General features: G+C 38.7%; 2 protein-coding genes across 4 annotated transcripts in view; both read right to left on the reverse strand.

Annotated features, from left to right (window-relative positions):
- Positions 1–2,520, reverse strand: part of LOC108496492 (sodium-dependent neutral amino acid transporter B(0)AT3-like) — a 26,345-nt gene extending 23,825 nt beyond the window's left edge. The window contains exon 1 of one of the 2 annotated variants that reach the window (XM_017813247.1): positions 2,233–2,520. In XM_017813247.1, the coding sequence (XP_017668736.1) occupies positions 2,233–2,389 (157 nt within the window). In that variant the 5' untranslated portion in view covers positions 2,390–2,520. Of the gene's footprint in view, positions 1–1,837; positions 1,970–2,232 lie in introns of those variants that run through there. The other variant, XM_017813248.1, reaches the window with a different exon arrangement.
- A 2,170-nt stretch (positions 2,521–4,690) lies between these two features.
- Positions 4,691–27,322, reverse strand: LOC108496520 (sodium-dependent neutral amino acid transporter B(0)AT1-like). Of its 2 annotated transcripts, none has more exons than XM_017813307.1 (12): positions 27,246–27,322; positions 18,362–18,502; positions 16,739–16,876; positions 15,506–15,687; positions 14,654–14,764; positions 13,804–13,916; positions 11,363–11,491; positions 10,451–10,607; positions 9,668–9,872; positions 8,888–9,047; positions 6,533–6,695; positions 4,691–5,373 (listed from the first exon to the last, which is right to left on the reverse strand). In XM_017813307.1, the coding sequence occupies exons 2-12, from the start codon at positions 18,492–18,494 to the stop codon at positions 5,167–5,169; spliced, it is 1,698 nt and encodes a 565-aa protein (XP_017668796.1). In that variant the 5' UTR covers positions 18,495–18,502; positions 27,246–27,322; the 3' UTR covers positions 4,691–5,166. The 2 variants fall into 2 exon arrangements, with proteins under 2 accessions (XP_017668796.1, XP_017668795.1); XM_017813306.1 differs by lacking the exon at positions 27,246–27,322 and adding an exon at positions 26,567–26,941.
- Between the last annotated feature and the right edge of the window lie 398 nt (positions 27,323–27,720).

Below are 27,720 nucleotides of genomic sequence, written 5' to 3' on the forward strand. Positions count from 1 at the left end.
GAGATCTGGAGCCAGATAACACGAGCAAACAGACTTTCTGAACACTGTTCAGTCCATTAGACAGGTCACCATGGGTCTCCTTGCAGTTGGTCTCACACTTCTCCTGGAATGGTGAGATCTGTAGGGTAGGGATGCAGGGGATCCCAGAAGGGAGCATGGATGAGAGAGATCAAACCACAGTAACAGGTGAGCATTGCTGTCTTCTGAAGCAAGGCTGGGATCTGAAGATACTGAAAAACTGTTGGCCAAAGCTGCTCCCCCACCTCCAGCATGGAGAAACAACGACTGGTGCTTCATGGGAAGGTTCGAGAGCCTTTTTAGAGTCAGTAGCACAATATTTCATCTTAATCTAGATTTGCACAAAACTCTGAAGCACAAATTTCATGCAGCCTCATGCAGTTGGTGGCCCCAGAAGCAGCTCTGTGCAATGAGAACTGCCTGTGAGTTTCAAACCTTCCACTGAATGCTTTGTGTTAATCATTCGTTACATTACAAAAATATCATATTATGTTAGCTTTATTGTGTTATTTGATAATACTATACATGTCTTCCTTAGCTTTCCAAGACTGAAAGGCCACCTGGGATGCTGTAGAGTATTTGACCTGCAGTTCCCGCTCCAGAACATTTTCATTGCAGGTCTCACGCCATATCTGCTATGGGGGTGTCTCTCTAAAGGTCTTTATCATGTCTCATTAATGCAAGCATCACCAACTGAAATGACCGGTTTTTTTCCAGTCATTCCCATGGACAAATGCAGAGAAATAGTGTGAACCTATGGCTTTCTAGCCACCCAGTTATGGCACTTCTCTAAGGGAATTTCACTGGGTTTCTCATCTTGAAAATAAATAATGGAAACCACCAAAACTCCTGGGAGGAATCTAACCTACTGCGTCTTGTCTTTTATTATTTTTGTGTAATTGTAACTTTCAGCTGGTACATATTCGATGTTAAAAAGCTCCCTGCCACCAAAATAATTTCCATTTTCTTGTTTAAAGACTATGATAGACATATTTTTTCATTTTCAATTTCATTACCTAAATAGATTGAATTCTTAAATTGTTTCTTGTCTCACAAGTTTTCCAGCCCTTGAATAATTGTTGGGGCTTCTCTGCATTTTGTCTAATTTTTCAAGTTGACTTTGAAAAGTAGACTTTCAGAAAAAGTCAGAGATTCAGAAGTTGACTTAGTATTGGTAGCAATATCTCTACCTACTTCCTAGTGCTCTGCTTTTATATGCCAAGATTCCTTCTGTTGATACAACCTGCTGTATCTCATTCACTGAGCTGCTTACCAGAGTCCCTAAGTAGCTACTCCTTTCTGAAACACCTTCCATTAAAGGCAACATCCACTCTCGGTTCCTTGGTTGATTGAAATATATGTAGTTCATCAAGAAATACAGATACCTTAGTAAAACAAGCTTTGATTTAATAATGTTTTCTGTCATTTGACAGTTTCTCCAGGTTTGAATTTTCTGTTTCTCCAATTAATTGAAAGATAACAAATAATACTGAGCTGAAACATTTTGCTGTCTCACTCTGCTTTAGACAGTGGCAGATTTCAAAAGCTACTATGGATGATGAGTTACCAAGCACTCTTTTCTGATCCATTTATATATACCAAATTGTCTGATTCTAAAGCAATTCTTGGTGGAACTGGTGCCCAGGGACCGGCTTGGGCACCAGTCCACACCACCTGACAGGCTCCTGCTGCTGTTCTATCAGCTGAGCATTTTAAACAGCCTCTCAGACATCGAAAAGCACAATTTAGTTTTCTACAGGGACAGGTCCAGATGATGAGGTAGCTCCTAAGAGCATCAGAGAAGGAATGGCTTGCTCACCTTCCCAAAGGAAAACTCAGTGGCCATTTGGCTGGGCGTCAGTTCACTCAGTCCTCCCTAGGACTTCTCGCTTCTCCTTAAGGTACCAGTTGCAGGTTCAGTCTCCTGGTCCCATTGGGACTGTAGTAGTAATGTAAAAACTTTAAAATAGCCTTTTCTGAGAGCGAGCATCAGTCAGGTCTTCCTAAACAAATGCATCCTTTTAAAATGAAATATACTTCTATAGAAAAAGCTAATCTAACTAGAGCAAAACATTTATGAGAATTAGATAGGTTTTTTAAAAAAAAAGTGATGTAACTGATACAAATTATATAACTTCCATACCTCTCAGAAGTCAGTACAGTTATATTAGAATTGCAGTGTAATATTTTGGCAAAGTCCCATTTCAATCTTACCGCCTCCATGTATCTGACACAAGTATGGAAATCGCCACACGTTCCCCAGACCAACAGCAAATCCGATACAGCTTAAAATATACTGGAACTTATTGTCCCACTTGGGTCTGCCATCTTCTTTAGGGATTTCAGGTGTTGCTGATAAATCTTTTGACATTTTAATGAAATATCCTTGGCTCCTTAGCCCCTTTCCCTATAAGATGCTTTTGAAGATGCTTCAAAACCTGTCTATCCTACAGGTTTTATGTAGGGTGACAGGAGGATCTTGGAAGAGAAGTGGAGCTCTCTTTTTATCTGATACAAAGGAATGTGTCATTGCCAAGGCTGCAGTTTAAAGACAAAACCAGGAATTGTTATTATATAGTTACCACTCTTGCGTTTTTTGCAGCTCCTTCTGTAGTTAGAGAGCTTGGGAATATACTGTTAATGGGTAACTTGGGATCAAACAGGTTTTTATTTTCTGTTCTCCTGTTCTCAGAATCTGTCAGAGAAGTGTGACACTGAATATAATTAAAAAGAAACCTTTACAACAGACTAATTAAAACTGTAAAATACTGGTAAAAATCTGTGAATAAAATGTTGCCATTTCCTTTACTAGTTTGCTAATAGAAGTAAATGAATGAAGGCACCTTTGCAAATTCAAAAAGTCAATTAGGAAGAACAGCAAGAAAAATTAGACCTTGTATGTTCAGACATAAGAATTTGGTCCATTTTTACAGTAGCTGCTAGAAGTTTCACTTCCCACTTGTCAATGAATCCCCAATGACTATTTTTATTGTTCATTAAATAATTATTGGCGAATGCAAGAGCTGAATACTTTTCTTCAATTGAAAGTATGTGAGAATATTTTTCTGTTTTCTTTCAGTTATACCAAGATTTTGCTAGTTTGCAAGTTGAATCAGTTCATTCCACACTAAACAGAGCAGCCAGTCTGCTTGCTTTGTTCAGTAAATCAACACTTTGTGGCTGGATTACCCTCTTGAAATGGGAAGAGTATCTAAGTGAAGGTGAATTGTTTTCTCCAAAATAAAAGCCCTGCTCTGGAGCTAAGCACAAAAATATGGTCAGGTTGCAGATTATGCAACCAGAAGCCAGTTTCAGATCTAGGCTACATGAGTCTTTCCAGGCTGGTACAGCTCATTCTGCTTGCAGCTCTGCAAATATCCAGATCCATAGATGGAGCAACTCAACTTGCCAGTCTCTTATCAAGATTGTCTCACAGGCCACACGAGTCCATGTATGCAGTGAGGCTTGGCAGCACTTACACAGCATCGGTGCTGCCATGGTACCCACCACCATCGCCCCGGCCGCTGCTGTACTTCCAGTCAGGAATGTGCCTCATGCTGTACTTGGGCTCTTCTAGCAAAATGCTGAATTCCACACCTGCCACCTACAGCCAGACACTTAAACTCAGTTTTATCCATTCATGGTGGCTGATCTTTTCATCAGCAGAAAAATCTGACAAAAAATGTTATTCCCATTAAATAATAACATCTTTAAATAGTTTAAATAATTACTCACATTCGAGTAACTAAAAAAATAGAAATTGGAATGGAAATTATTTTGATCATTCAAATTCTCTGGAACAGGTTGCTCAGAGAAGTTATGGATGCCCCATTCCTGAAACCATTCAAGGCCAGGCTGGAGGGGGTTTGGAGCAACCTGGTCTAGTGGAAGGTGTTCCTGCCTGTGGCAGAGGAGTGGAAGTAGATGATTTTAAGGTCTCTTCCAAACCAAACCATTGATTGTATGATTCCATGAAGTACACATGCAATGCCTCTTACTTTACTCTCTATTTAGAACAGATATACTATTCTAAAGATACATTCTATAGTAAATACACCTGAAGTATACCTATTTCTTGTAAGAGAGTGTTTCAATTATAATCAGTGTCAGGGTGCAAATTGGATCCATTCTTGTTTTAAAATGTGGGTATAAGGATTGCTGCAAATGTGTTGCCCATATACATGGACAGTTTGATGAAAAGGACCACCTGTGCAGAGGGGACATGTACACTGTTTGCTTCTGGCACTCAGCCCAGGTGCTCAACTGTGCCCTTTTCTCTCTCAGGTGGCCATATGAGGAGTGGGACTTCTTGCTGAGCTCCTCTGAGTCACACGGAAGTTAGAAGCTTGAAATAGTTGTAAGATAAGTGTGCCTGTGTGTGTGTGTTTGTGTGTGTACATGAACCAGAGCCACCCACCTTGATTGTGACAGATGAGGGCAAGAACCTTTGCACCATTTGGGTGCCATGGCTCTCCCATCAGCCTGGACCTCCCAGGCAAGTGGTGCACCCCTTGCTCAGGGATGCCAGAGAAGGCAGATTTTGCTGTTTCCTGAACTGTTACTGCCCTATTGCAAGTTTACCTCTGCTGTCATCAGCAGAAGCATCACTATCTGCCGGGAACTTGAAAGTAATTTATAAAATACATAGAATTCTAAATAAATCAAGCTGTCCTTCTCATACTTAGAAATGTTTTTATTAAATATTTTAAACTTCTGTATGAGACAAATAATATTGGTGGCCTTGTGCAACACAGTGGCATGTAAAACAAAAACAATTTAATGTGCAAGACAATACAGTATTAAGTTACCCTTCATATTAGCCACCGACCAGAATGACTGCACATGAAAGAGTCACTTAGAGCATTTCAAGCACAGCGCTTCCCCACGCAGAGGGGATGAAAGCCCATTTCAAACAATCTGGCTTCAAAACCAGAAGGAGGACAAACTATTTGGTCTGGTGACCCAATCACTTGCAAATGTCACCATTTGCTTCCAGGACATCAGCTCTTTACAGTGCATTGCATTGCCAAGTAAATGTTTACCTGGAAACAACACAGTTACCCTTTCACGAAAACTCCCAATTCTTAAAAAATTTTTTTTTTACTTTCCTCACTGTCAAAGCTTCCTTCCACATTTTAAAAAGTGGATTTATGATGAATACTTCAAGTTTCCATTAATGGAAGTCTCAGATGTAGCAATAAGGCCTGCACGGTCATTTTTTTTCTCACAGCGATTTCTGATGGCTTTGTAGATGGCAAAAGTAGGGATGGTCAAACTAGGCACTCCAGCAAGGACCACAATAACAGCATACACCCAAGGGGGATATTCGAGCTTCTTCGTTTTGGGGAACTCCTCCTGAAAGAGCAAACAATCAAGTTGTAGAAAGTTGTGAAGAGTAAATACCTGGGACACATTCAATAATTCACATTCAGTAATTCAATGGAACAACAATGTAATTGGAACAGTAGCTGGCCAAATGGCGCAGCAATTTGCCAATTCCACAGCAGCTTTCAGATCAAGGATTTCCAGTCTCAGCTGTTTTGGAATTATTTTTACCTAAAATTGATGGAAAGAAGATGACATGAAGGAAGCAAGTTTGATGGTCAAACAGCCTTTGGGTGGGAAGGCTGAAATCAAAGGGTGAAGGAGACCTGAAACTTTACTAAGAACGAAGTGAGGTTGTCAAGGAGGAGAGACGAAAGCATTCCCATTTCCCCCTCTTCCTTTCTCTCCCTTTCTGTGTCTGCCCTAAGAAAATTAAAATTATCTTTACAAATTACGTGTGTGGCATGACTGTTTCTGCTTTGAAGATGGTGACTAGTATAAGGTCATAGAACAGAAAGCAGAGCTAGACAGGCAGAGGAGAGGTGGGTTGACAGAGAAAATGATGGGACTCACATTTTTTTCTAATACTCCTTTCTCTGTACCACATATAGCTTTTTGTTTTGCAAGGGGAGGAAAGGAAAAGTAGGTAACTTATTGCTGCAATCATAAGTTAAATCAAACCAGAACATTTGGAAGAGGAAAGGAGATACCTGAATATTAATATTAATTTCTTCTGTCAGTGATGAGTAACCAGCACTACTGCTGTTCTGTGATTTTAAATGCAAGCAGAAAGAAATGCAATATCAAAATGGCTTCAAAGATTTGGTCCTTTGTCAACATGGAAAGGTTGTGACATTTCCAAATCTTCTATAATCCCTACTGGGGAAACGATATCTGTTTCAGACCTGCATGAAAACTGGACTAGTGTTTTGGTTTTATCCCCTTTGGAAAAACTATTCAGGTATCACTATATATCAGTTGCAGGCATTACAGCTGAATTTAGGACTTTTTAGGACTTTAGGACTTTTTTTAACACTTTTTCTAAGTGTTATTGTTTAATATTACTTTTTCTCATAATATGTTTCAATTAGAAAACTGTTTCAGGTGGGAGATGAATATATCTGACCATGACTTTTACATTAAAGAAGAATACATAATTATTAAAAACTATTTTGGTTTATATACTTACGTAGTTAGGGTCCCAAACGCTGTAAAACAGTTCTTTGCTGACATTCACCACAAGATAAAAGATGAAGATAACTAACATAATGAGAGGACTAATTAGTCTCCAGGTAATCTGCCAGAAAATATTGGGCTTGTGTCCAGTCATGAACTCAATATCCCTGTTAAACCTAGAAACAAAAACAGGAAGTTCAGGACTGTAAAAACTGGTGAGGATCAAAGAGTGCCTGCTCATAAACAGAAAAGCCCAAACTACCCCTAGCTGTGCTTCCCAGGACTTTGCTAATGTCAATGTGAAACTGGAATTGTCAACAACATCAGGAGTTAAATCTGAGTAGTTCAATTTAAGCACATATAATTACAAGTCAAGAAAATTATTTTGGGAAATGTACTATCTTCTAGAAGTCTGTGAGGCATATGCAAAATAGTTTCAATAGGTAAGAGTCAATACAGATGGACTTTCCCTAAAACATATTGTTGTATTGCTTCACAGCTTCTTGGTAAGCATCTCGTTGCTGTATAAATTAAAAGGAATGACACAATATTAAAAAAGAACAAAAGCATATTGCAGTAATTTTACTAATTAGATTCTGTACATAATATTAGCTTAATTTGGATTTCTACCAGTTTTCTCAGGTTGAGTACTGAAGCAATATTTAACTTTCCACATTATTAAGAACATCTAAAAATGCATTGTCTGGACTATTCAAAGAATGTGCAGTGGACAATGGGGAAAAAATACTTCTATTAGAAGAAACAATCCCTGCATTGAGAGTGATACTGTCTGCATCAGTCCTGCACCAATTTATGACAACACCTTGTGCACACACTTCTTAAAAAATAGTTAGTTTGGAAGTCTGGGGTTCTATTCTTAGTCCTCTTGTCTGGCTTTCCTGTGTATCTTGTGGGGATAAGCCTGAGGGGGCTATTCACTTGGTCTTTCAGCTATGAACAACACACTGAATTCAGTAAAGCCTCAAATAAATTTGTTTCATTTTTTCATCCCTAACTTCTTAGATCTAGGTGTCCTAAAATGATATGGAGCCCCACATCCCGACTTCAGGGCATGTCCAGGTGTAGTTCCTGTGAGTGCCATGGATAACACACATTATCCTTCAAGCAAGAGATCTATCTTTTTACCAATGCCCCTTTCTCAGAAAAAGGTCACAGAAACTCATCTGGAGCACTTCTGGGCAGGTCCAATAAGCTCTGTTCTCAAAGAGGGCTACAGTGATGTGTACTGGCCAGGAACATTAAAGTTTGGTGTGAAGCTCTGTTCTGAATGAACCCCCACCCCTTTTTAAAGTCAGCCCACATTTGTGTCCTGGGAATAGTTTTAATTTTACTTTGTAAAGTGTTCTGAGATCTTAAAGGTAAGGAAAAGTGGTCAACATAGACTTTTCTGTCCTTAACAAATTAAAATAAGCCTTCTTTCTCAAGGATACTCTGTCTAATTTATCTAAGCTGATTCATGCCGACTCAGGTAATATAAATCTTTAAGTATGGGAAGATTGGCCACAAGGGCATTCACCCCGTTGCCAGGAGCAGCAGCGGGGGGACCTAGCACAGGTTCAAGCAAATCCTATGGGTGATTGAATTCCCTGTGCTCTTTTTCATATTTCTTACATATTAATTATAAACATAAAGATGCTGAAATTTGATTTATTACATCTCTGGAAAGTTGAGAGGATAATTACTCACTGCTGCTACTGATAAAGTACTGAGTCTATCAGCTAAAAATGTATCTCAGTAGCCTTTGCATCCTGCTGTAAAACAGTATCTGCAGCCTGCATTGGACAGTATCATTAAGCATTCGCTGTAAACACTCCTGGGATATACCTCTGTTTTAAACTTTGAGCTCAGTGCACTTGTACTTTGTTTCTGCTAACTAAATATTTAATATAATTATCCTGAAGAAGAGTTACTGTAAATATCACCATATTTAAAATGTGAGCTACAGGGGCTCTTATGTAACTTGCAAACACCTACATTCTGATGCCTACTTTAAATATAAATTATTTGCACTCATATTATTACACTCTAGCGCACTTATTAATGCCTAATATTTTCTTACAATATCTTAGTCATGTGTTTATTTGAGCTGGTTGTTAAAGAGCATTATTTATTATAATGTATTAATAAAGTGGAGAAGTTACTGGTACAAATTCCTAATAAATATTTTTCTTTTTGTTGAGAACTATTTAACAAAGCTAAAACATATAAGAAAACCTAAACTACAGTTGCATCATCTCAGTGATTTCTATAACAGAAATGCTATGCACGGAGATGCAGCAAGATTGTAGTTATGCAACTAATCACTTTATACACTGCTATCTAATAATGTTTAAGCTGTATTTCATACCTGTCTATTCCATAAATGTAGACGACTGCAAACATCTCACAAAATGCAATTATCAGCAAGGGAATAGAGCCAGCATAACCGTCAAATAGAGCCAGCCAGTAATTACCAGAATTCAGCACAAAAATAAAAGCTATCAAATAACACACCAAACAAATGAGACCTGTGGGGAAAAAAAAAAACAAAACAACAAAACAACAGGACACTTAGGCAAAGAAAGCAAAAGCAAAGATAAAATAATAACAACAACAACAACAAACAACAACAATAATAACAACAATGTATTTTCCCAGTAACTATAAAGCTTAATAAGTAATTCTTGCAGCCTGAAGGTCACCACTTCATTTTTTAATGGTGCTCTGAGAAGGCCTGCTTCTATGCAGGTAAAATGGTAAAACTGTCCCAACATAGCACAGATGCTACAAACAGAAGGGGAGAAAGCTGAGGAGGGACAACAGGTCTTCTTCCTCCTTCTTGGTGGGACACTGTTGCTCTGAGAGAAAACCTGCCTGGGTGAAGGACTTGGGTCCTCCAGCTTCCCAGTGGAGGAGACGGACAGTCATCATGAGCAAGCTGATGAGCAACCCAAAGGGCGAACAGCTGCCTGCAGGCTCAAAAGGAACCTCTCAGGAGCTGCCCCACTGGGGGACATGAGAAAGTCTTCAGTAGGTTGTCTGGGTGTCTTAGGACCATTCCAGATCAGAAAGTAGATGGGTGGTGAGTTGCTTTTTCAGTATAAAAGCTGTTCCCTGGGGAAGTCATTTGTCTTTAAAAGGCACTTACCAGTAACAACTTCCTTAGGCACTCTGGGGGGTATAATCTTAAGGTCTTGTAAAGGTACAAGCACACCTTCTATATTTCCAAACATAGATGACAAACCCAAGCAGAAAAGCATGATGAAGAAGAGAATGGACCACAAAGGTGAGACGGGCATTTTGGTGATAGCTTCAGTGAAGACAATAAAGGCTAAGCCAGTTCCTTCAGCTCCCTGTGGAAGATTGAAGCTCTTTAACATCATGCAGCACTTAAATTTTTATTGGCATTCATTAGACTTGATGTATGCTACACATACCATAGTACTTACGCTTTTTGTTTCCACAAAGACCTCCTAATGCAGGGATATATTTACTGTAATATAATACAAAATCTATTTAATATCCTTTTTTATGGAATTTCATGGACGTCTATTTTCATCTGTAACTCACCACCTTTTTAACCTTTCTCTGGGTATCTCTTTCCCAGTCATCTTGTCCCACCACAGCTGTAACCAGCTAGTTTCAGAGAAAGACCTGCTGCTATTTTGCCAGCTACCTGAGGCCAGCCTAGAACATTGTGACAGACTGTTGATACTTTTCAGGGGAATTAAATAGTTTATCTCTTCACAAGAAAAACGGGGCAAACAAAAGTAATTCTTCAGTCCAAGAGCATTCCAAGCCAACTGCAGTCCATCCGTGGAAATATAAAAAAACCCAATAACCTCAGAAGAAAAAACATTTTGCAATTAAATAATTACTAGGCATTCATACCATATTTAAGGTATCAATATGAGTTGGGTGTTAAACTTACATCATTCAGGAAAGTTTCCAGATCACAGGTTTCAAACTTCAGGCTTGCAAAAGTTGCCGGATCAGTCATGTTACACAGCTGCTGCATTTGTTCAAAGTTATCTTGGGTTACATTACCTTCCGGCAAATCAAATGCATTCATCAGAGTAAGAATATTTCTGAAAAAGTGAAATGCAAGAAATTTGAAATTATTTATTTTTAAGCATCCTCATTTTCATCATCAAGCAAGTTACTAAGAGCACATTATCAAGGTCAGATTTTGAAATTCCAGTAGATGTGCACGTGCAAGTCTTTCTTTCTTCTTCCAAGGTAAGTCTGATGCTGTCTTTCATGGTAAAGATGATCACTAAATGGATGGACACTCTAGGAACATGTGCAGGAATTAGGTGTCTATCTTTGCATTGCAGGCTGGGCACCAGTTCCCAGACTGGGCAGCTTCTGGGAATGTCTAAGTTGTCCGCAGTTACGAATCACGCACTTTTGCAGTTGAATGTGGAGGAGCTAGACTGGAACCCACATAGTCTTACAGTTCCGGTTAGAAAAGAGTCTGGTTGCCCTGGTAAAATGAGGTAATTCTGATGAGACCTACGCATTTAAGCTTTCCAGAGGAAACCTAAATACAGAGCTGACACGAGCCCCAGGGAATATTTCATTCATGCCAGATGTCAGCATGGGGAATAATGTCAATTATGGTTCCTTATGCAACATTTAAGTAGGAGATCAGGTGGCTCAAACAATTATAGCTTTCCAAGGGATTTATTCCATGATTCAAATTTTTTTAAGTAATGAGTAGTTCCAATACCATGTGGTTCAAGCCCTACAATTATTCAGAAATGATAAATCCAGACTAACAGAGCTGACTCAGCCAAACAAACACCTGCATATTCTGTGGGGGCTTTTTCTAATAACTTACGTGTCAAAACAGTCATCATATCTTTCTGTGGCTCTGAATCCAATGATGGAGTATATGACAGTTGCTGCATAGATGGAAGTGAAACCGTTGATCACTGAGACAATCACAGCATCTTTCTCACAGTTATTGCTGCAATTCAAAGAAAAACAACCAGTGGATTTCAAACACATTCCCAAAACAAATACTAAAACTGGCTACTAAGACTAAGAAAAGAGTAGCCTACAGATGCACAGGTCCATCAGTGTACCTTCTAAGAGCACACAAGTACTGGTGTTAAAGATAGATTTAGTAAATTAAAAATTGCTATCTTAAACAATTTAATAGCTATGGCTTTGGTGGGGGTTTTTTTTGGTGGTTTTTTACCCTTCAAATAATCCTATTCATAAGGAATAACTGCCTGAGTTGTTTTCATATCTGAGTCACAGGAAGTAAAGTATGAGGGGCAAAAGAATATGTCTCCTCCTTTTCAAACTTGGCATGCATGTGTGCAGACACATATTGCCATGGGCTGTATCTACATTGCTAGTGTATTCTGCCGCAAGGTGAAAGACTTGGATTTGAATTAGATAGCCAAAAAGGAAAAGTGAATGAAACTTTCCATAGCACTTAGGTATGGTGAAATTGCAGTAGCCAAGAGCACTTGGGACAGTATTGTTTGACTGTTGAACAAAAGATGGTTCAAAATATCCTGAAGTTTTGGAAACACAGTGGAACTATATGCTGATAAGGTTGGACAGAAAAGCTGTCTGTAGAAACTTGTCTGCTGCAGGCACTTCTTGCCAGCGTGTCTGTGCTAAGACAGAAAAATTGCAGAGCCAGAAACAGACTTTCATCTGAGGGACAAGATAAAACATCAGCATTAAGTTAGTTTATGGTTTTATGAGAAGACTGTAAAACTGTAGATACTTTATTCCTTCTGGACAAAATAGGACTATTGAAATTAACTTGATGTTGTCTTAGTTAATTTTCTGAACACCTTCAAGGTGTTCAGGACAAGCCTGTCCAGCCAAGACCTGTCACACTGTGTCCTTTACCCATTTATAGCATTGCAAATAGGTTTTTACCAGGTGTAGGGCATTGAATGAAAATTTCCTGCTGTAGTCTCATGTCTGTTTTTGAATTGTAACATGAGATTCTCAATGACAGGCTTGATAAAAGCATTTCTTCCTTTTAGAGAAAATAAGATGCTCAAGCTCCTTCTCATTATGAATTAGTGAATCCTTGATGGCATCGAAACCTTTTAGTATTTTCTGAGATTTTTATACTCCCAAACCATCCACAGGCAGAGTCACTGACACCTGGTCCAGCTGGTGCTGGACTGCAAGTGGCCCAACACCACAGTGTAACACTGTGAAATTTGCATGATTTGGGGGTTTTTTCCCCTTACATTTCCTTGGGAGTTTAATGACTTTCTGCAGTTTCCTCCTTAAGTCATGAATGATTGAGCATTGAAGGAGGATGGCCACGTGTCACAGCCCTCTGTGTTGGAAAAGCAGGAGGACATTGTTGCTTTCCTTTGTGCCTTTTTGGAAAGATGAAGAACACTCTCAGTCCTGCTCCCCATGGCTGTGGGACACTGACTTGGACCTGAAGCAGGGCTTCATGCCTTGCATCGAGACTTGCAGGCACCAAAAATTCCAGATGATCTTTTCAAAAACATCTGAAATCAAGAGTGGAGGGAGGGAACTGCTTTGGTAGCTGAAATTCTGGTGTGGTGTAATTGAACCCAAGCTAAAACTGAAAGAGAGATTTCTGAAAGCATGACCAAACCACATACCCAAAACATAATTCAGAGACATTTATCAAAAATATTAGGTTTAGAGAATGTCACGCAGTTTGCCTTTCAAGAGGACAGACAGTGCTGAAGGAATGGCAGGCACCAAGAAGCACTGGTGGCTTCTCCAGTATTTTGTGAGACAGAGTATAGAATACAGCACTGCATCATACTTTGCAGGATGGGTCAGTCCCTGGACGATGGGAGTTCACGCTACCTGGCCTCACTAATCATATATAAAGGCACTGAATTTGAATTTTGAAACTAGATATATCTTCTCATCTCAAAGCTAAGGATTTAAACTGTTCTGTGTGACTTGCTTTGAAATGTGTGTACTATCATCCTACTCTGACAGCACTGAGACCAAGGTCATCACCATGCACTGAGCACTCCCACAGAGGAAACTTCTGCTCATCAGCTGGGGGTGGATAGTCAGTACCCTTCTTTCTACCCTGCTCCACCAAATCTTTGTATAGGAAGTCAGCCAGCACTGGGACCTGGAATCTTGTCTCAGGAGAGTTAGGATAAGTTGGAGGAGATACATCTTACACATCTGAGGGGAAGTTGTCCCAGTTCCAAGCAGCATAACAATAGGGCAAAAGTAGAGATGTTTCATTTGGAAGAATGAAATATTCATATAAAATTTGGCTTTTGCCTGGCTACTTACTGAACAGAGTTGTAACTGGAGAATGAAATGAGGCCTCCAAATGCCAGGGAGAAAGAATAAAACACCTGAGCACCCGCATCCAGCCATGTCAGTGGATTCGCCAGCTCAGTAACCTGAAGCATCAGACATACAGCTTTAAGCATATCCAACATTGCTATTTAAACTGAGTATGAGACATTCTTAAAACAAGAATATTAACCATGCAAAACTCACTGGATTTCAACAGATAGGTCAATACTTTCGTCAAACTTACCTTTTTCTTCCAAAAGAAAAACCTATCTGTAGTTTTTCTACAAGTATTTTGAAAATTGATTAAAAAATTACTTTACATAGCTGACAGCTGCCATGCCTGTTTTCAGAAAAGGTGTTTAATATTTAGCACTAATAATGATCACTCAGAGGTCTGCTCATGGAAAATGAAACGCCTTTTAATTTTGTTCAAAAATTGTTGTATAGTTAAACCATTCTCTTTGGTCTTTTGTCCATGTAGCCATTAGATTAGTTCTACTCCCAAATATAAGATTTATGCTTTAAATTTAGATTTGTTCATAATTAGAATACAGGAAAAGAAATCAAGTTACATAATGGTAACCCAGTTTCTCTATGATGATCCTTCAATTTTTTATAACAGATTTTGATGGAGGATGGAGAGAGAGAGAGAAAATGTCTGTGTATATGTACACTTGTTGCATCCAATCCAAAGGGTTCACCTCCCAGAATCAAGATTTTCAAGGTGTCTCAGGGATAGTTAAAAAAACCAGCAGTGGAGAGAACTAATTTTCAATTGGTTATTAATTACAGAGAGAATTATATCGTGTTTCACTGACGGGTGAACCACGCAGTGACTTACATTAGGGGTGAAGAGATACACAATTCCATTGGTTGATCCTTTCAACGTCAAGCCACGGATTAGGAAAATGGTAAGCACAACGTACGGAAGAGTTGAAGTTATATACACAGCCTGTACAAAAAGAATGTAAATAAAACACTCAAATAAAACAGAACATTTGAATAAAAATTGCATTGCAGGGAAGAGAAGAGGAGAGTAAACAAGGTATGGTGATTAGCAATAAGGGTAAGTTTCAAGTGAGTCACATTTAGCATACTACAGGAAGTGTTCAAATGAAACAGTACGTGTGGTATATTTTGACAACAAACATTTTTGCAGCAATAGTGTTCTATTTAAGACAGGTTGTCTTTGTTGAAATTCAACTCAGATCATTCAAAAACAGCATCAAAAATAATCTACACCCTGAGACCAGGCTGATGCAAGGATGCAAGGATGGATTCTTAGGGCTTTGCTGGGCAGCAGAACATCAGTCACTCTTTCAAGGAGATAATATTTAGGAGTAGCACAAACCCAAATAAATCTGTATATGTACATTTTGAAGAGAATGGCATAACAAAAAGAGAGTCCCTTGGTCCTGCATTAAAGATTAATATTAATGTTAAGGTGATAATACCTAAAGAATGTTTTACTAAGACCTGTAAGGACAAGGAGGACAAACTGCTCACATAAATCAATCAGATTTCATTTCATTCATCTTCCTTCTTCAAAAAGCAGTCCCAGTGATGACACACAGAATTTTAGATATACTTTTACTCAAAAAACAGTTTCTACAGTATTATTAGGTCTGTATAAATAAGGAATCACAACAGCATGATTAATATCATCTCATAAAAGACCTCCAAAATAACTTACCTTTCCTGTTGTTTCGATGCCTCTGATTGTGCACACATACAGTACACCCCATGCACACGTCAAACATAGCAAAAGCCACCACTGTATACTGCCAGAATCCTCAATGGAAGTGGAGATATTTAATGTTTCTCTGTACCAGAAGTAATCTACAGGAGAGCTCTTGGCACACTCTTCTACATAATCTGTAACAACAAAATGGTCGTCATTCTGTATGTCTTTTATTTACTTGGAAATAAGCAAGCTAAACAATAAATATCAGTGATCTAAATTGTACCACCTAATGCCAACTAATTTGTTATTGGCAGATTTCAGATTTTTAGAGGCTGGTTTCATGGTAAAATGAGAGATTCAAAAGAGAATTGTTTAACAGGGATTTTAATAAGGCAGCTTTTCCTCTCCCACACCTCCTTTCCCTCCCATACCTCCTTCAGGTCATCAATATTTTGTCTTTCTGTTTTGTAGGACATCCTTTCAGGTCTTGTTAGCTCAAGTTGGATTCTCAGCTCCCTGCAGTGTGCTGACCTGTGCAATATTCTGCCCTGGTCTTCCCTTAAATGAGGATTTTCATACTTATTCTGGGAGGAGAGGAGCAAAGTGCTCTGAACAGCTGTTCACTGACCCACTGGAAAAACCTGCTTCATACAGTTTCGTGCAGGGCTGACTATGGAAAACCAAGCAGTCTCCACGGAGCATATTGAGGGATACAGATGTTTCATATGAATTATGCAACTCCTTTTTTTCTTTCCTTTTCAGTATGCTAATGGAGGGCTGTTGGTGAAGAGATGAATGAAACATATTGCCTAAATCTGGAAAATCATAGAATCTTAGAATCAGCTGGGTTGGAAGGGACCTCTGAGATCATCAAGTCCAATCCTTGACCCACTACCGCTGCGGTTGCTAGACCATGGCACTAAGGGCCACATCCAGTCTTGTCTTAAAAATCTGAATGTTTATGTTAGACTTCCACTTTGTGAATATTCTGTGTACGAATACATCTGTCACAATCAACCATGCAGCTTCATATAAAAAGTCAAAGTTTGTCTGAAAGATTAAGAGTTGATCTCATTTTATGCAATGTGAATTTTTACAAAACACAAGCATCAAAATACCACAATGTGCCTGACGGGACTGCCATGCCTTACTGCTGTTTTACAGAAAGAGGTTAAATTAGGGTAATTGTTAGAAACAGAAGTATGTGCTGTGCAACAAAATACAATATTTCATAAAATATACCTGTTCTGTTTTCATTGAGAGGACAGTTATTCCAAGGCAGGGGGTCTTGGAAGGAGTTGAAGAAATACCACATCACACAGGCAATAATAGTATTATAATATAAACCCACCAGGAAGGATACAAACATTGATGCTATGCCTGAAAAAAATAAAATCAGAATACAATGTAAATTTCAACAGTCTTGTCTTCAACACATATCAAAGTATATGGTATAAGCCTCAACCATTTCCTCCTCCCCTCTTCATCCTAATTCTATGGTTTATAGCCTTTGCCCTCTCCTCTCTTTACTTTGGGTGTAGGTTTAATCACTGTGAATTTTTTACCTAAAGTTTGGACAAATGAGTCCTATGCAGATGTATATCCTAAAACTGCTCTGAGACTGAAACCGACTCCCACTTAGGACTCAACATTGTGAGCAGACTGACTATCTACAGACACCACGCAGTCCTGTTCACAGTCTTGCCAGCTGATATTGAAGGAGTTTGGGATGCTGGGTACATGTAAAGCTCAGCTGACTTGGGATTTTGCCTAAATGAGACCAGATAGTCTTCTTCTTCCACAGTGTCACTGCAGAGTTCAGCAGAGGGGGTGTTGTATAGGATGGATGGCTGCCAGGACGAACAGTCTGTGACAAGGTGCAGGTATCTCTCCTTCTCCACTTGTTCCCAAGTAATCAGCCTCTGGTGACTTTTCTGGCAGACAGTAAATGCTAATGATTAGCTCCTGAGAACTCTTAGGTTCTAAAGAAACTTGAAAAATTCCAGATGCAATGAATAATTTTCTTTTGTAACTGATTTACAAATGCAGGGGGTGACGAAACAATACTAACTGTCTGTGTTTCTTCCCTTTCAAGCGTGTGGTTGAGGTTGGCAGGGATCTCTGGAGGTCATGTGGTGCAATCCTCTGCTCAAGCAGGGCCACATAGAGCTGGTTGCCCAGGACCATGTCCAGGCAGACTTCTAATATCTCTGAGGTTGGAGACCCCACAACATCCCTGGGCAACCTGTGCCAGTGTTTTCGCATTCTCACAGTGTTTCCTGATGTTTATGTGGCACCTTCTGTGTTTTCTGTGTAATGAGGTATCTGTAGAGTTTCTTATGTTGTGTGCATAATGCTGCTTCTACTACAGTACCATACTCAGAAATCTGGTACAGATGTGAAGAAGTATTTTCTGCAAAATACTGCTTCTGTGGCTTCTAGTACCTCTCAGAATCAAGAAGGTAACATTAGATGGAGCTGAGGTCCACCAGATAAATATTCAACTATTATTTATCCACAGAACAGCTACAGAATAGTTTTTGGCACACTTAAAGATTCATCCTAATGGCAAAACAGCCAATATCAATAACACAGAAAATATCTCTGAGGCCTGAAACAGGTCTGAAATTAAAGACATGTTTTAACTGGGCCCGTGGTACTTAGGAACGTAGACACAAAACTGTCATAGTTGTTCATCATGATTAGTGTGACCTATCAATGAAGAGTTAGCAAGAAGGGAAAAGTAATAGATCTTGGAATCTCTCATGGCATGCCAGAATAAAATCTTGAAGATTTGCTCCACAGATGATAATTTCAGAGATCTGTGCTTTCTCAGGTGGCTTTTTGTATCCTCGTCAGACTTACCAACTCCTTTCAGGGTAGGGTGGATAGAGCTCCATACGCCCACACTGCCTTTCCTCAGCCTTTGACCAATGGCAAACTCAAGATGAAGCAGGGGGATACCCTCCAGGACTAGCAAAATCAGGAAAGGGATCATGAAGGCTCCTGGAATGGATAAGAAAACTAATGATCAGTGAAGTGCTACAACAAAACACAAACATCAGGTTTGTGAGATGTTGACATAGCAAGTGAGTTTTAAGCATCATTGTGGAAACCCTTCTCTGTTTTCTGAGCAATGTTTCTGCCTGATTGACCAAGCAGGGGACTTCATTACATATGTGGTTTCAGGTAGGAAGTTTTATTCTTCCCAGAGGACAAACATAAACAGAAATTATATAGTCTCAAGGTTAAACTTCGAAAAAGTTTATTGCAAGTGGAGGAAAGGTAATTACTTTCCTGGAATGACTTCCTTTTTTTTTTTTTCCCTGCAAAATTGCCTTTATGTTTGATTAGAAGAGATCTAAGTACAGGGTTCAAACACTGTTGATTATTAGAAAGCTGTTTACTATAGGGCAAGTATTTTAAATAACTTTTTCCTGAGCAAGGAAAAAGCAGAGACAACACAGAACACCATACTGGACTACCAAAATGCAGAATCAAATGCTTGAATATAGCTATTAATAGAACTATGTATTGCATATGTATTATATACAGCTAATAATAGAATTATGGTTATCTGTCATTGCACAATGTCTTTAAATTCACAATTTAAATAGGAGTAAAAAACCTGAATGCATTAAAGAAATCACAGACCAGTGTGTGAATGGTTCAGGTCTGGGAATTTGCTGACTTCTTCCTCATATATGCTATGAAAATCAAATAGCAATTTAAAGAGGAAATTTGGAGTATGAAAACCATGCCAGAAGCTGAAATCTACTTCCTGATCATTCCAGGGTAGCAAGAAAGCTGGGAAGCTATTAGCACACAGCACACCTTTTTCACTTTTTTCCGTTCCTATTTTTATGTCTGTGCAAGGACCGTCATGGAGTCCCTTCATCTGACTGCTCTGTCATAGATATGTTATGCTTGAAGACTTCTTCTTTAAAGGTACCTTTGTAAGTATCTTGAGTCCTCAGGAAATGCCCTAAGGCTGACAGAGCACTCTTGGCACGTCCACGGCAGAGGGTAGTTCAATTCTGAGAGTCTTGCAGTGAATTTTACCCACTGTGCTGTTGACAGGGAGAGTTATGGTGTAGGGACTGTGCTGTTGCTGAACCTTGCTGTCTTGGAGAATAAGCCATGATGTCTACCCAGACTGCTAGAACTGTGTGAGTGGAGGTGTACCTTGCAGTTAAGGTTTGCAAGAAAGTCTCGAGCATGAGAAAAATGAAGCCCAAATCAGAATATCAATCTGCCTGCTGTCTACTGAAAGCAAAAAGTTCAGACTACCTTTGAACGCTTTCTAATACTGCATTGGAAATGGCCTGATCTCCCCCTTCTGCTAACAGAGATAGCAGCTATCAAAACATATTTTCTTTGAAAGGTATGATAAGAAACAAGTGGTTGTAGTTTGAATAGAATACAAAGGTTGTGTATTTCCTTACTCAACGAGATCTTTCACTAGGGAGATAATTTCTAATCAAGTCCTTTAGTGATCTTACTGTGAGCTGATAAAAAAAAAAGTGACATCTCTCCATGAGGAGCACATTAGCAGAACTAACTGAAAATCCACTCTTAAGTTTCAAGAGATTATTTGAAATTACTGGAAGTTGAGTTTCAAAGGGTGACAAGGACTTATCCTTAGTGCAAATAAGGAGTATTTGAATAAGGTAGCTGTACAGATCCATCTTCTGGACTTAACTCTTACTATTGCCAAAGAAGGGTTTCACCAGAGAGAAGCGAAACTGTGGTATGGCAGAGACCTATATGGCATCCAAAAGGGCAGGTAAAAGGAAAAGATCTAGATGAAGTAGTCATACAAACTCTTTAGAGAGTCTTTTACAGAGAGAATGCTCTGGAACTTAAAAACGCTGGTATAAACACAATGATCATGTCCTTCTCTCATCTTACCCTCAGGAAAGCTCCTGGTCAGAGTGTGACAGGAGGGAAACTGTGTACCAGCCTGACATGGGGTTGGAGAACATGATGTATTTATGGCTGCCTGTAGTTCCTCACATGGACAAGTAACTTCGTCTTTGGAAAAGGCCAGACATTCTGTGTATTGAGGTTGTCCTACCAACCTTCCCACGTAGGAAAGAAGCCATCAGGATTTAAGGGGGTGAAACACAACAGTGAGGGGGCACTCATTGCACACCCTGCAAAAATCCTGATTTCTATGAAAGCAAGAATAAAACAGTTAGGAGAAGTGTTATTCACAGAAAGAGGGTACAGTATTAGTAGCAAACAAATTATTTGAAGCCAAATCTACATGCACTGCTTATCTAACCAGATGAAGAGGGGCCCTTAGGTGCATACCAGAGCATGTTTCAGCACAGCTAAGCTAGTCCATAGAGACAAAACAGGACAAACCTTTAGAAACTGAAAGGACAGAGTGAGTCAGTTCCTTGCAGTGACTGAGTCTGACACAGTTTCAGTGAGTCCCAGAACCTCTGCCAACACTGGCTAAGACCTTTGCATTGTCAACAATGGTGCCAGGGCACAGGCAGATGAAGAGTTTATCACCGTTTCTGGCATAGCTGCCTTTCAGCCACCAGTCAACAAAGTAAGGAGAGAGGGCTGCCCTGTTACATCTGACATTAGTAGCTCCTGCTATCTATAATTTTGTAGAAGTCCCTGGAGTGGTGGGAAGAGAGAGGGAAGAACCTTGTTTTGGAAGTGAACTTAGTCCCTCAAAAACTAGAATATACCCTATGTGTTTCACAGGTTTGTGACGTAGTCAGAAAGACACGAGTCAGAAACCGATTGCTTTAGCACTGACACCATTTGTAACAATATCTGAGCTAAGACCACAGTGCTAAATTTGAATTTGAAACTAGGAGAGTTCAGTTTCCTCAGAACTAGGGTGGATCACCATAATTCATTCTTTCTGGCATTACAAAACAGCCACTTTTCTCCAAGGTGAAACAGTACCAGCCTGAGGCTCCTAGATTTATCATGTAGCTGCTCCACATTAATGCAAGGCTTTTGTTCTTGCAAAGGCTATGAAAAGGGAATGTAGCTGAGATGTGAAAAGTGGGGAAGAAAACAAATAGAATACTGTTCTCCCTGGAGGTGACGTCTACATATTCCTTTTCCTGAAGTGGCAGACTGACACAGAAGAAAGAGAGGAATAGTCAGCAAAGTTTAGCAAACATGTCTGCAAATAACAATTCATAATGAGTTCCTCAGTCTGACTAACAAAAAGTATGTCCCAAGTCAGTTATTCTTCTGGCTTTCCTCTGAAACCTTTTCAGTTAGTCTACATTTTTACAATAATAGCTAGTTTTTAATGCATGCAAGATGAACTACACTGATTTTAAAAACTGATAAACTTTTAGTAGAGAAGGGTTTTTTTTTTGTTGCTAAACGACATGCTTTTTAGAAGTCTGAGAATATTATGTCTGTACAGTTACCTTTGGCAAGTGGCTTCAATAAAAAATATCTTTTCTAGTGCATCAGTGATTGATCATTCAACCTGATGTGTGGCATGTGCCACAAAGGGCTCAGCATTTTGAGTAGCATTTTATGTATTCAAAACTGATGATTTTGATTAGCAAACATTGAAAATGTCAATGAAAGACAAGTAAGTAACTATCATTACTTGAATTCCATAGGAGTAGAAAGCAAAAAGCGCAGTTGGCTGATTTCATTATAATAGTGGCCACTTGATACTGTGTTATTGTTTTTAGCAGACTTTATTGAAGTACCCAAAAAATTTAGACTTTGCAATAATGATTGTTTCAAAAAGTCTGGTATAGACAACATCAAGAAGATACCCTGTGGAGCAGGGGGGTCTCTGTCCACCCCTTTTCTTATCACAGACATGAAGTACATGGTGTGTGTATAGACCTGCAGTGCAGAAACTATATCCATACGCAAACAGATACAACAAAAGTATTTCTGGCTTGAACCATGTATGTTATGGTAGCTCTGACAAGGTAAAAATCCATGGTGTGCCATGTCAGAACTGGACGAATTACTAAAACTACTGGTATTTAGCTGTAGGAATATCGTTATATTTTCAAGAGAAATAAAATTACAGTTCTCAATTATATATGACATTTTTTTCCTTTTCTTGGCTTCTTCTCTTTCTAGGGTTCAATTCTAACAGCCAGCTCAGAAATCCATCTCTGCTGTGTTTTCCCTTTCTCTCAATTTCTCCCCAATCTTTCCAAAAGAAGCTGTAATGGAAAAAAAAATAATAATAATTTGACTCTGCAAAGCTGCTATATCGCATCATAGAATCACTAAGGTTGGAAAAGACCTCTAAGATCATCAAATCTGACAACAACCACAGTGTTCACCGCTAAACCATGTCCCAGTGCCACATCCACATGACTTTAGAACACTTCCAGGTTCATATGGGACATAAAAAAAATAAACCAATACTTTTGAAGCTGTCACAGTGTTATGAACCTAACAAATAAACAAATGATCTGAAAATAGATGCTGTATATAAATAATGATTAATATTTCAGTCTAAAAACCTTATAGTTGAGATATTAGATTCTCATCCTGTTTCAGTACTGTATTTCAGAACACATAATATTTGGTTTGAGCGTCCACATTGCTATTACTCTCTCTTTAATCTAAGAGCTTCTAATGTGAAATTGAAAAAACTATTATTGCTTGCACGTAATTCCTCGTGAAGGGAAGGTAGGCAGACTTCAGATAAAGGTGTTTTACTATATTATCATATTCTTAGACCTCAACTGTAATGAGGGTACCAGTGAGGGACTGCTAATGTCATTACTGTCACTTCATTCAGTGTGGCACACACAGAGATAAGAAAGTTCTCTATCATGCAGAAGCAAGGTTTCCATATGCAAGCTGTAGACTTAGAGACATTTTTTTTTTAAATCAATGATTTAAACATTAAATATGCATCTTCTTTTATATTATGGTCATAAGGGATGAAAAAAAAATGCTCAACAGCTGATTAAATGACATGTTGCTCAATAAAGATTAAACAAAAGCTATGTGCAATGTCAGAGACAGCTATTAAATGAAAGGAAATTTCAATCTCATTAAGCTGGTAAAAGCACTGAGGCAAACACCATACATTTTACATTGTGTGCATATCGAACTCCAGTTCTCCTTAGGTAATGATGTATTTGACAACTTTCAAGCCATTAAAGGATAAAATGTGCTTTGCTCTACTAAATTTCACTAGGGTAAATATTCCATTTAAAAAAACACAAACTCAAAATCTATGATGAGAAAATAAGTAAATTATGTAAACACCATTTTTTTTTGTATATTTGGGTATCACAGTGTTGAAACACTATCATAGTATTGTGTTTAGGAAGAAGCAGCTCTTAAATGATTCCAGATTCAAGTTCAAACATCTGAAAATACGAGTTACTTATAAACTCAGTGCTCCTAACTCTCTTCACTACAGATAATTTTTAGGGAAAAAAAATCCACCTTCTTTGAAGTCCAAGTACCACAAGCATAAATTTTATACTTCACTGTGGTCCAATTATGTTTCATAAGGTATATAAAATTTGCAAACACCAGTTCACAAAGTGGACTCCAGCCTCATTTGGGAATGTCCTTGGCTGAAATACTATCTACATCATTGCTACCAGATCTCATCCATGCTAAATGATCCAAGTGGTCATCCATACAACTCATATTCAAAAAGAAAGAAGAGAGCAAAGCAAATCCTTAGAAATTAGAAACAATTTTCAGGACAATCAGCCTTGATTCAGTATGTACCTAGTATCTGACCATGTGATCACATAGGACTTTTTCTCATCCTCTGCAGATATTTACTGCATGGGAAATAGCTTTTTTTAAAATCTCTTAATGCACAGCCATAACCCATGATCATGCCAGGAACATAATCCCCATTTCCAGTGACAGAGCAGCAGCAGAGATTCCTGCTGCTCTTCACTCAGGATTCAGTGAAAACATCTTGAAGACACAAAGTGTGAAGTCATACACCATCCAGGATAAAGGCACTGGACCTGCTGGGGGAAAACGGAGCTTCCACAGTGAACTCATGAGTGTGGTGTATTCTTTCTAAAGGATAACTTGGAAGAAGGTACGTAATGTTGCAGTGTCTCCCTACTCTGTTATAAAGGCAAATCTGTGCCCCTGAGTGGGCCACACAAATGCAAAGATGAATAAATTATCTTGACGACCATGTTGAGGGGCAAAGACTAAGGCAAAACTCGTATAAAATATCTAGGAAATACGTGTTTCCAACTGGAGTTATGTGAAGCCAGGTAGAGGGAACACAACAGAGGTAGGATGTCATACGCAATGACTTCCACAAGCATCCAATTCTAGAGTGGTTTTATGGTGTCACATGTTCAGATTCAAAGCCATCCATCCAAACATCAGCAAGAGTCTTTTTTATTTTTTTCCTGATCAAAGGGAGAAGCTTGAGAGCAGACACTGTAATGAGAGGATGACAGTGGTGGCAGGAGTTGGACTTAGACCTACCAGAAGAGTCTGAGACGCACTGTACAGCAGAGAAGGAGAAGCACAATAGCTCTCCATCCTCACATATGTTGAAATTAAGGAATCCTTTCTAAGAAGTCACAGGAAGGCATTCCTGATGACTCTTGTGTATTGATATGAGTCACGGCATTTCGTGCTATGCAGAATAATTGATAGCAATTCTGGCTAGAAGGACACACATCTGTGTATTAGCTCTAAGTGCAGACCCAGCTACCTAATTTCTTTGTTATTGCTCTCTTTCAAATTCTGCCTAAAATTTGAGTGAGAGAGTCCCAGGGAAACAAAAAACCCAGGGATAACCGTTGTTAGTGTTCCTGAGAAAGGACAAGCAATAGGATGATGAGAAAGGAAAATAATTGCTGTCAAAGGACAAATTAAAACAGAGTACTGAAACACACACATAAGCAATTCATAAATCTTCACTGACATCAGTCAGAAAACCATGATCCATACCAAGTTCTTTGCATTTGTTGGATGTTTGCTTTTTAGCTGCATTTCACATGACTAGACCACAAGGGAAAGAAATACCAAAAAGCAGGAAAGTGCCTATAAGTCTACCGTGGAAAACAGAGCATCTCCACTTTCTGGAAACTCTAAACCCCAGCCCATGTTAGAAAAATCTTAATGTTAAAAGCATCTACTCTTGCAACGGAGTCATTGGTCATTACATGTCCCTGACTTCGTAGGAGCAACTTCCCACAGAACTCTCATTTGTCCCTACTCTAATTAGGAAGAGCAATTTTTAAACAACTCACCTTGTACATTTAATGAAAATTACTTTGAAATACTGTTCCTTAAGCCATTTTTTTCTTTCAAGATCAAACATTACAAAGGAACAAAAGTTTTTTTTACACACATCCCAAACTGAAATGCAGACAACAACTAGATAGCAGAGAGAAAAGACTGTAGGAAAATGAGAAATTTATGTTGCCGTATAATATTTAAGCAATGGTTCAGCTCAAAATCATCTTTTAAAACAAATAGCAAAACAGTGAAACAAAATTTTTAATATGGTCATTCAGACCTAACCTGAACCCTCAGGAGTCCCAGTAAATAACACATATTTGGATTTTAAATGACTTAGTTACAGCAACTTCTAAAAACATATTCTCAATGTTAACTACTTTCATGCTGTTACTCCTAGCACAAATTACACCCACACTGACCCTACAGGTGATACACAGATCAGTCCAAACCCAATGAAAACCCTATGATGAAAACATCAGTGGGGATCATGATCAGAATCATAGCCAATTAGTTAATTAATATTTTAAAATACACACACTCTATATATGTACATAAAGTAACACTGGTTTTAGACTGAGAAAATATACTATGTACATAACAGTGCAAGACCGACTTGTTCAATCCTGTGTCCTGAAGCAAAAAAACAGACCCTTCCTTTTCTTCCATCACTAACATGACTTCTGTGGATGTTCATTACCTGTGAAAGGACCTTTTCCATTGTACAGTCTTCTAGAGAGAACATCACTGTCTTATAGGAACTGACCAGTTCTAAATATATTCTATTATTGGTTTCCCAAAAGAGAGATTAAACCTGGTTTATACCCAAAGTTACTTAAGATATTAAAGACATACCTCCTCCATGGCTCTGACAGAGATACGGGAACCTCCACACATTTCCTAAGCCCACACAAAACCCTATGCATGTCAGCATATACTGAGCTTTGTTATCCCATTTTGGTCTGGAGTCTGCCTCTTGTTTCTCAAGGACCTCAAGTTCAGCATGAGAAGGTATCCTGTCCTCCAGGCCAGGATTGGGCAACTTTAGCTTTACCATATTTTAAATTTCCTGACTGAAAACACTGCCACAGTGAGGAACAATGAAACAGGCAGCTAGTCAGAAACCTGCTCAAAAAGAGACCATCTATTTGCTGTCTTCAGCTATATATAGTGAACCTTTGGCACTAGATTTGTAAGTGCAGGCTTGTGGTAAAAAGAAGCGTCAGCAAATCATTCAATTGACCAAGTCAGCTCTGACACTTATTAATGCTTTATCTGTCAAGGTTTTATGGAACAGCCTGTTCATCTAGTAGAAAACATGGATTTCAGCTAATGTAATTCAGGAGATAATTTGGCTATAAACTGTAATCGCCTATAAGGATATATAACATCCCTTGCCACTCCCTTGTTTAAACTCACTGAAATACATACATAGCCCTAGCAAATAAGAAGCAATAAGGTGCCAGTGGTCTAAGACCAAATATAGAAACTTGGTATCGTTTCTTATCAGGAAGATAAACTGCTTGTGACTCACCATCACGTTCAGTTTCTCATAGCGTTCACTTACAAAATTGTATGTTTCATGTTCCTCTGTAACAGACCTGAATGTTCTGACCAAAAGGATGGGAAATGAAAGGGATTATAAAATCTGATCTTTAAAGTCATAAGCATAATCTGCTTACACTAATGCCTTTAATCGTTACAAGGTCTGAAGAACAGAGTGTCTTTTTTATAAATGGTCTTGAAATCAAAGGTCCCTTCACCTTTTCAATGACCGTAGATACACTGGTCCAAAATAAAAAAGAGACACTGATTAACAAATATCACAGATACTAGCCACATACTCATTATTTCAGCACAATGATAAAAGAATTGCCATTTGTACCTCAGTGTTATCAAAAGATAAGTACTTGCCACTGAAAACTATTCATAAAATCTAACACTATATTTATCATAAGAGTTTTTTTCAGCTAAGCCCTACAGGCTCATTGCATACAATTATACAGGAT

This window comes from Lepidothrix coronata, unplaced genomic scaffold (assembly GCF_001604755.1).
Source record: "Lepidothrix coronata isolate B3197 unplaced genomic scaffold, Lepidothrix_coronata-1.0 Scaffold40, whole genome shotgun sequence".
Taxonomy (NCBI): Eukaryota; Metazoa; Chordata; class Aves; order Passeriformes; family Pipridae; genus Lepidothrix; species Lepidothrix coronata.

Excerpts from the sequence above, each read along its gene's own strand:
- LOC108496520 (XM_017813306.1), bottom strand. The coding sequence starts at position 26,768 with ATGGTAAAGCTAAAGTTGCCCAATCCTGGCCTGGAGGACAGGATACCT. Across the intron at positions 16,877-18,361 it reads CCCTACCCTGAAAGGAGTTG|GCATAGCATCAATGTTTGTA; the intron begins GTAAGTCTGACG and ends TATTTTTTTCAG. Across the intron at positions 5,374-6,532 it reads GCGTTTGGGACCCTAACTAC|GAGGAGTTCCCCAAAACGAA; the intron begins GTAAGTATATAA and ends TTGCTCTTTCAG.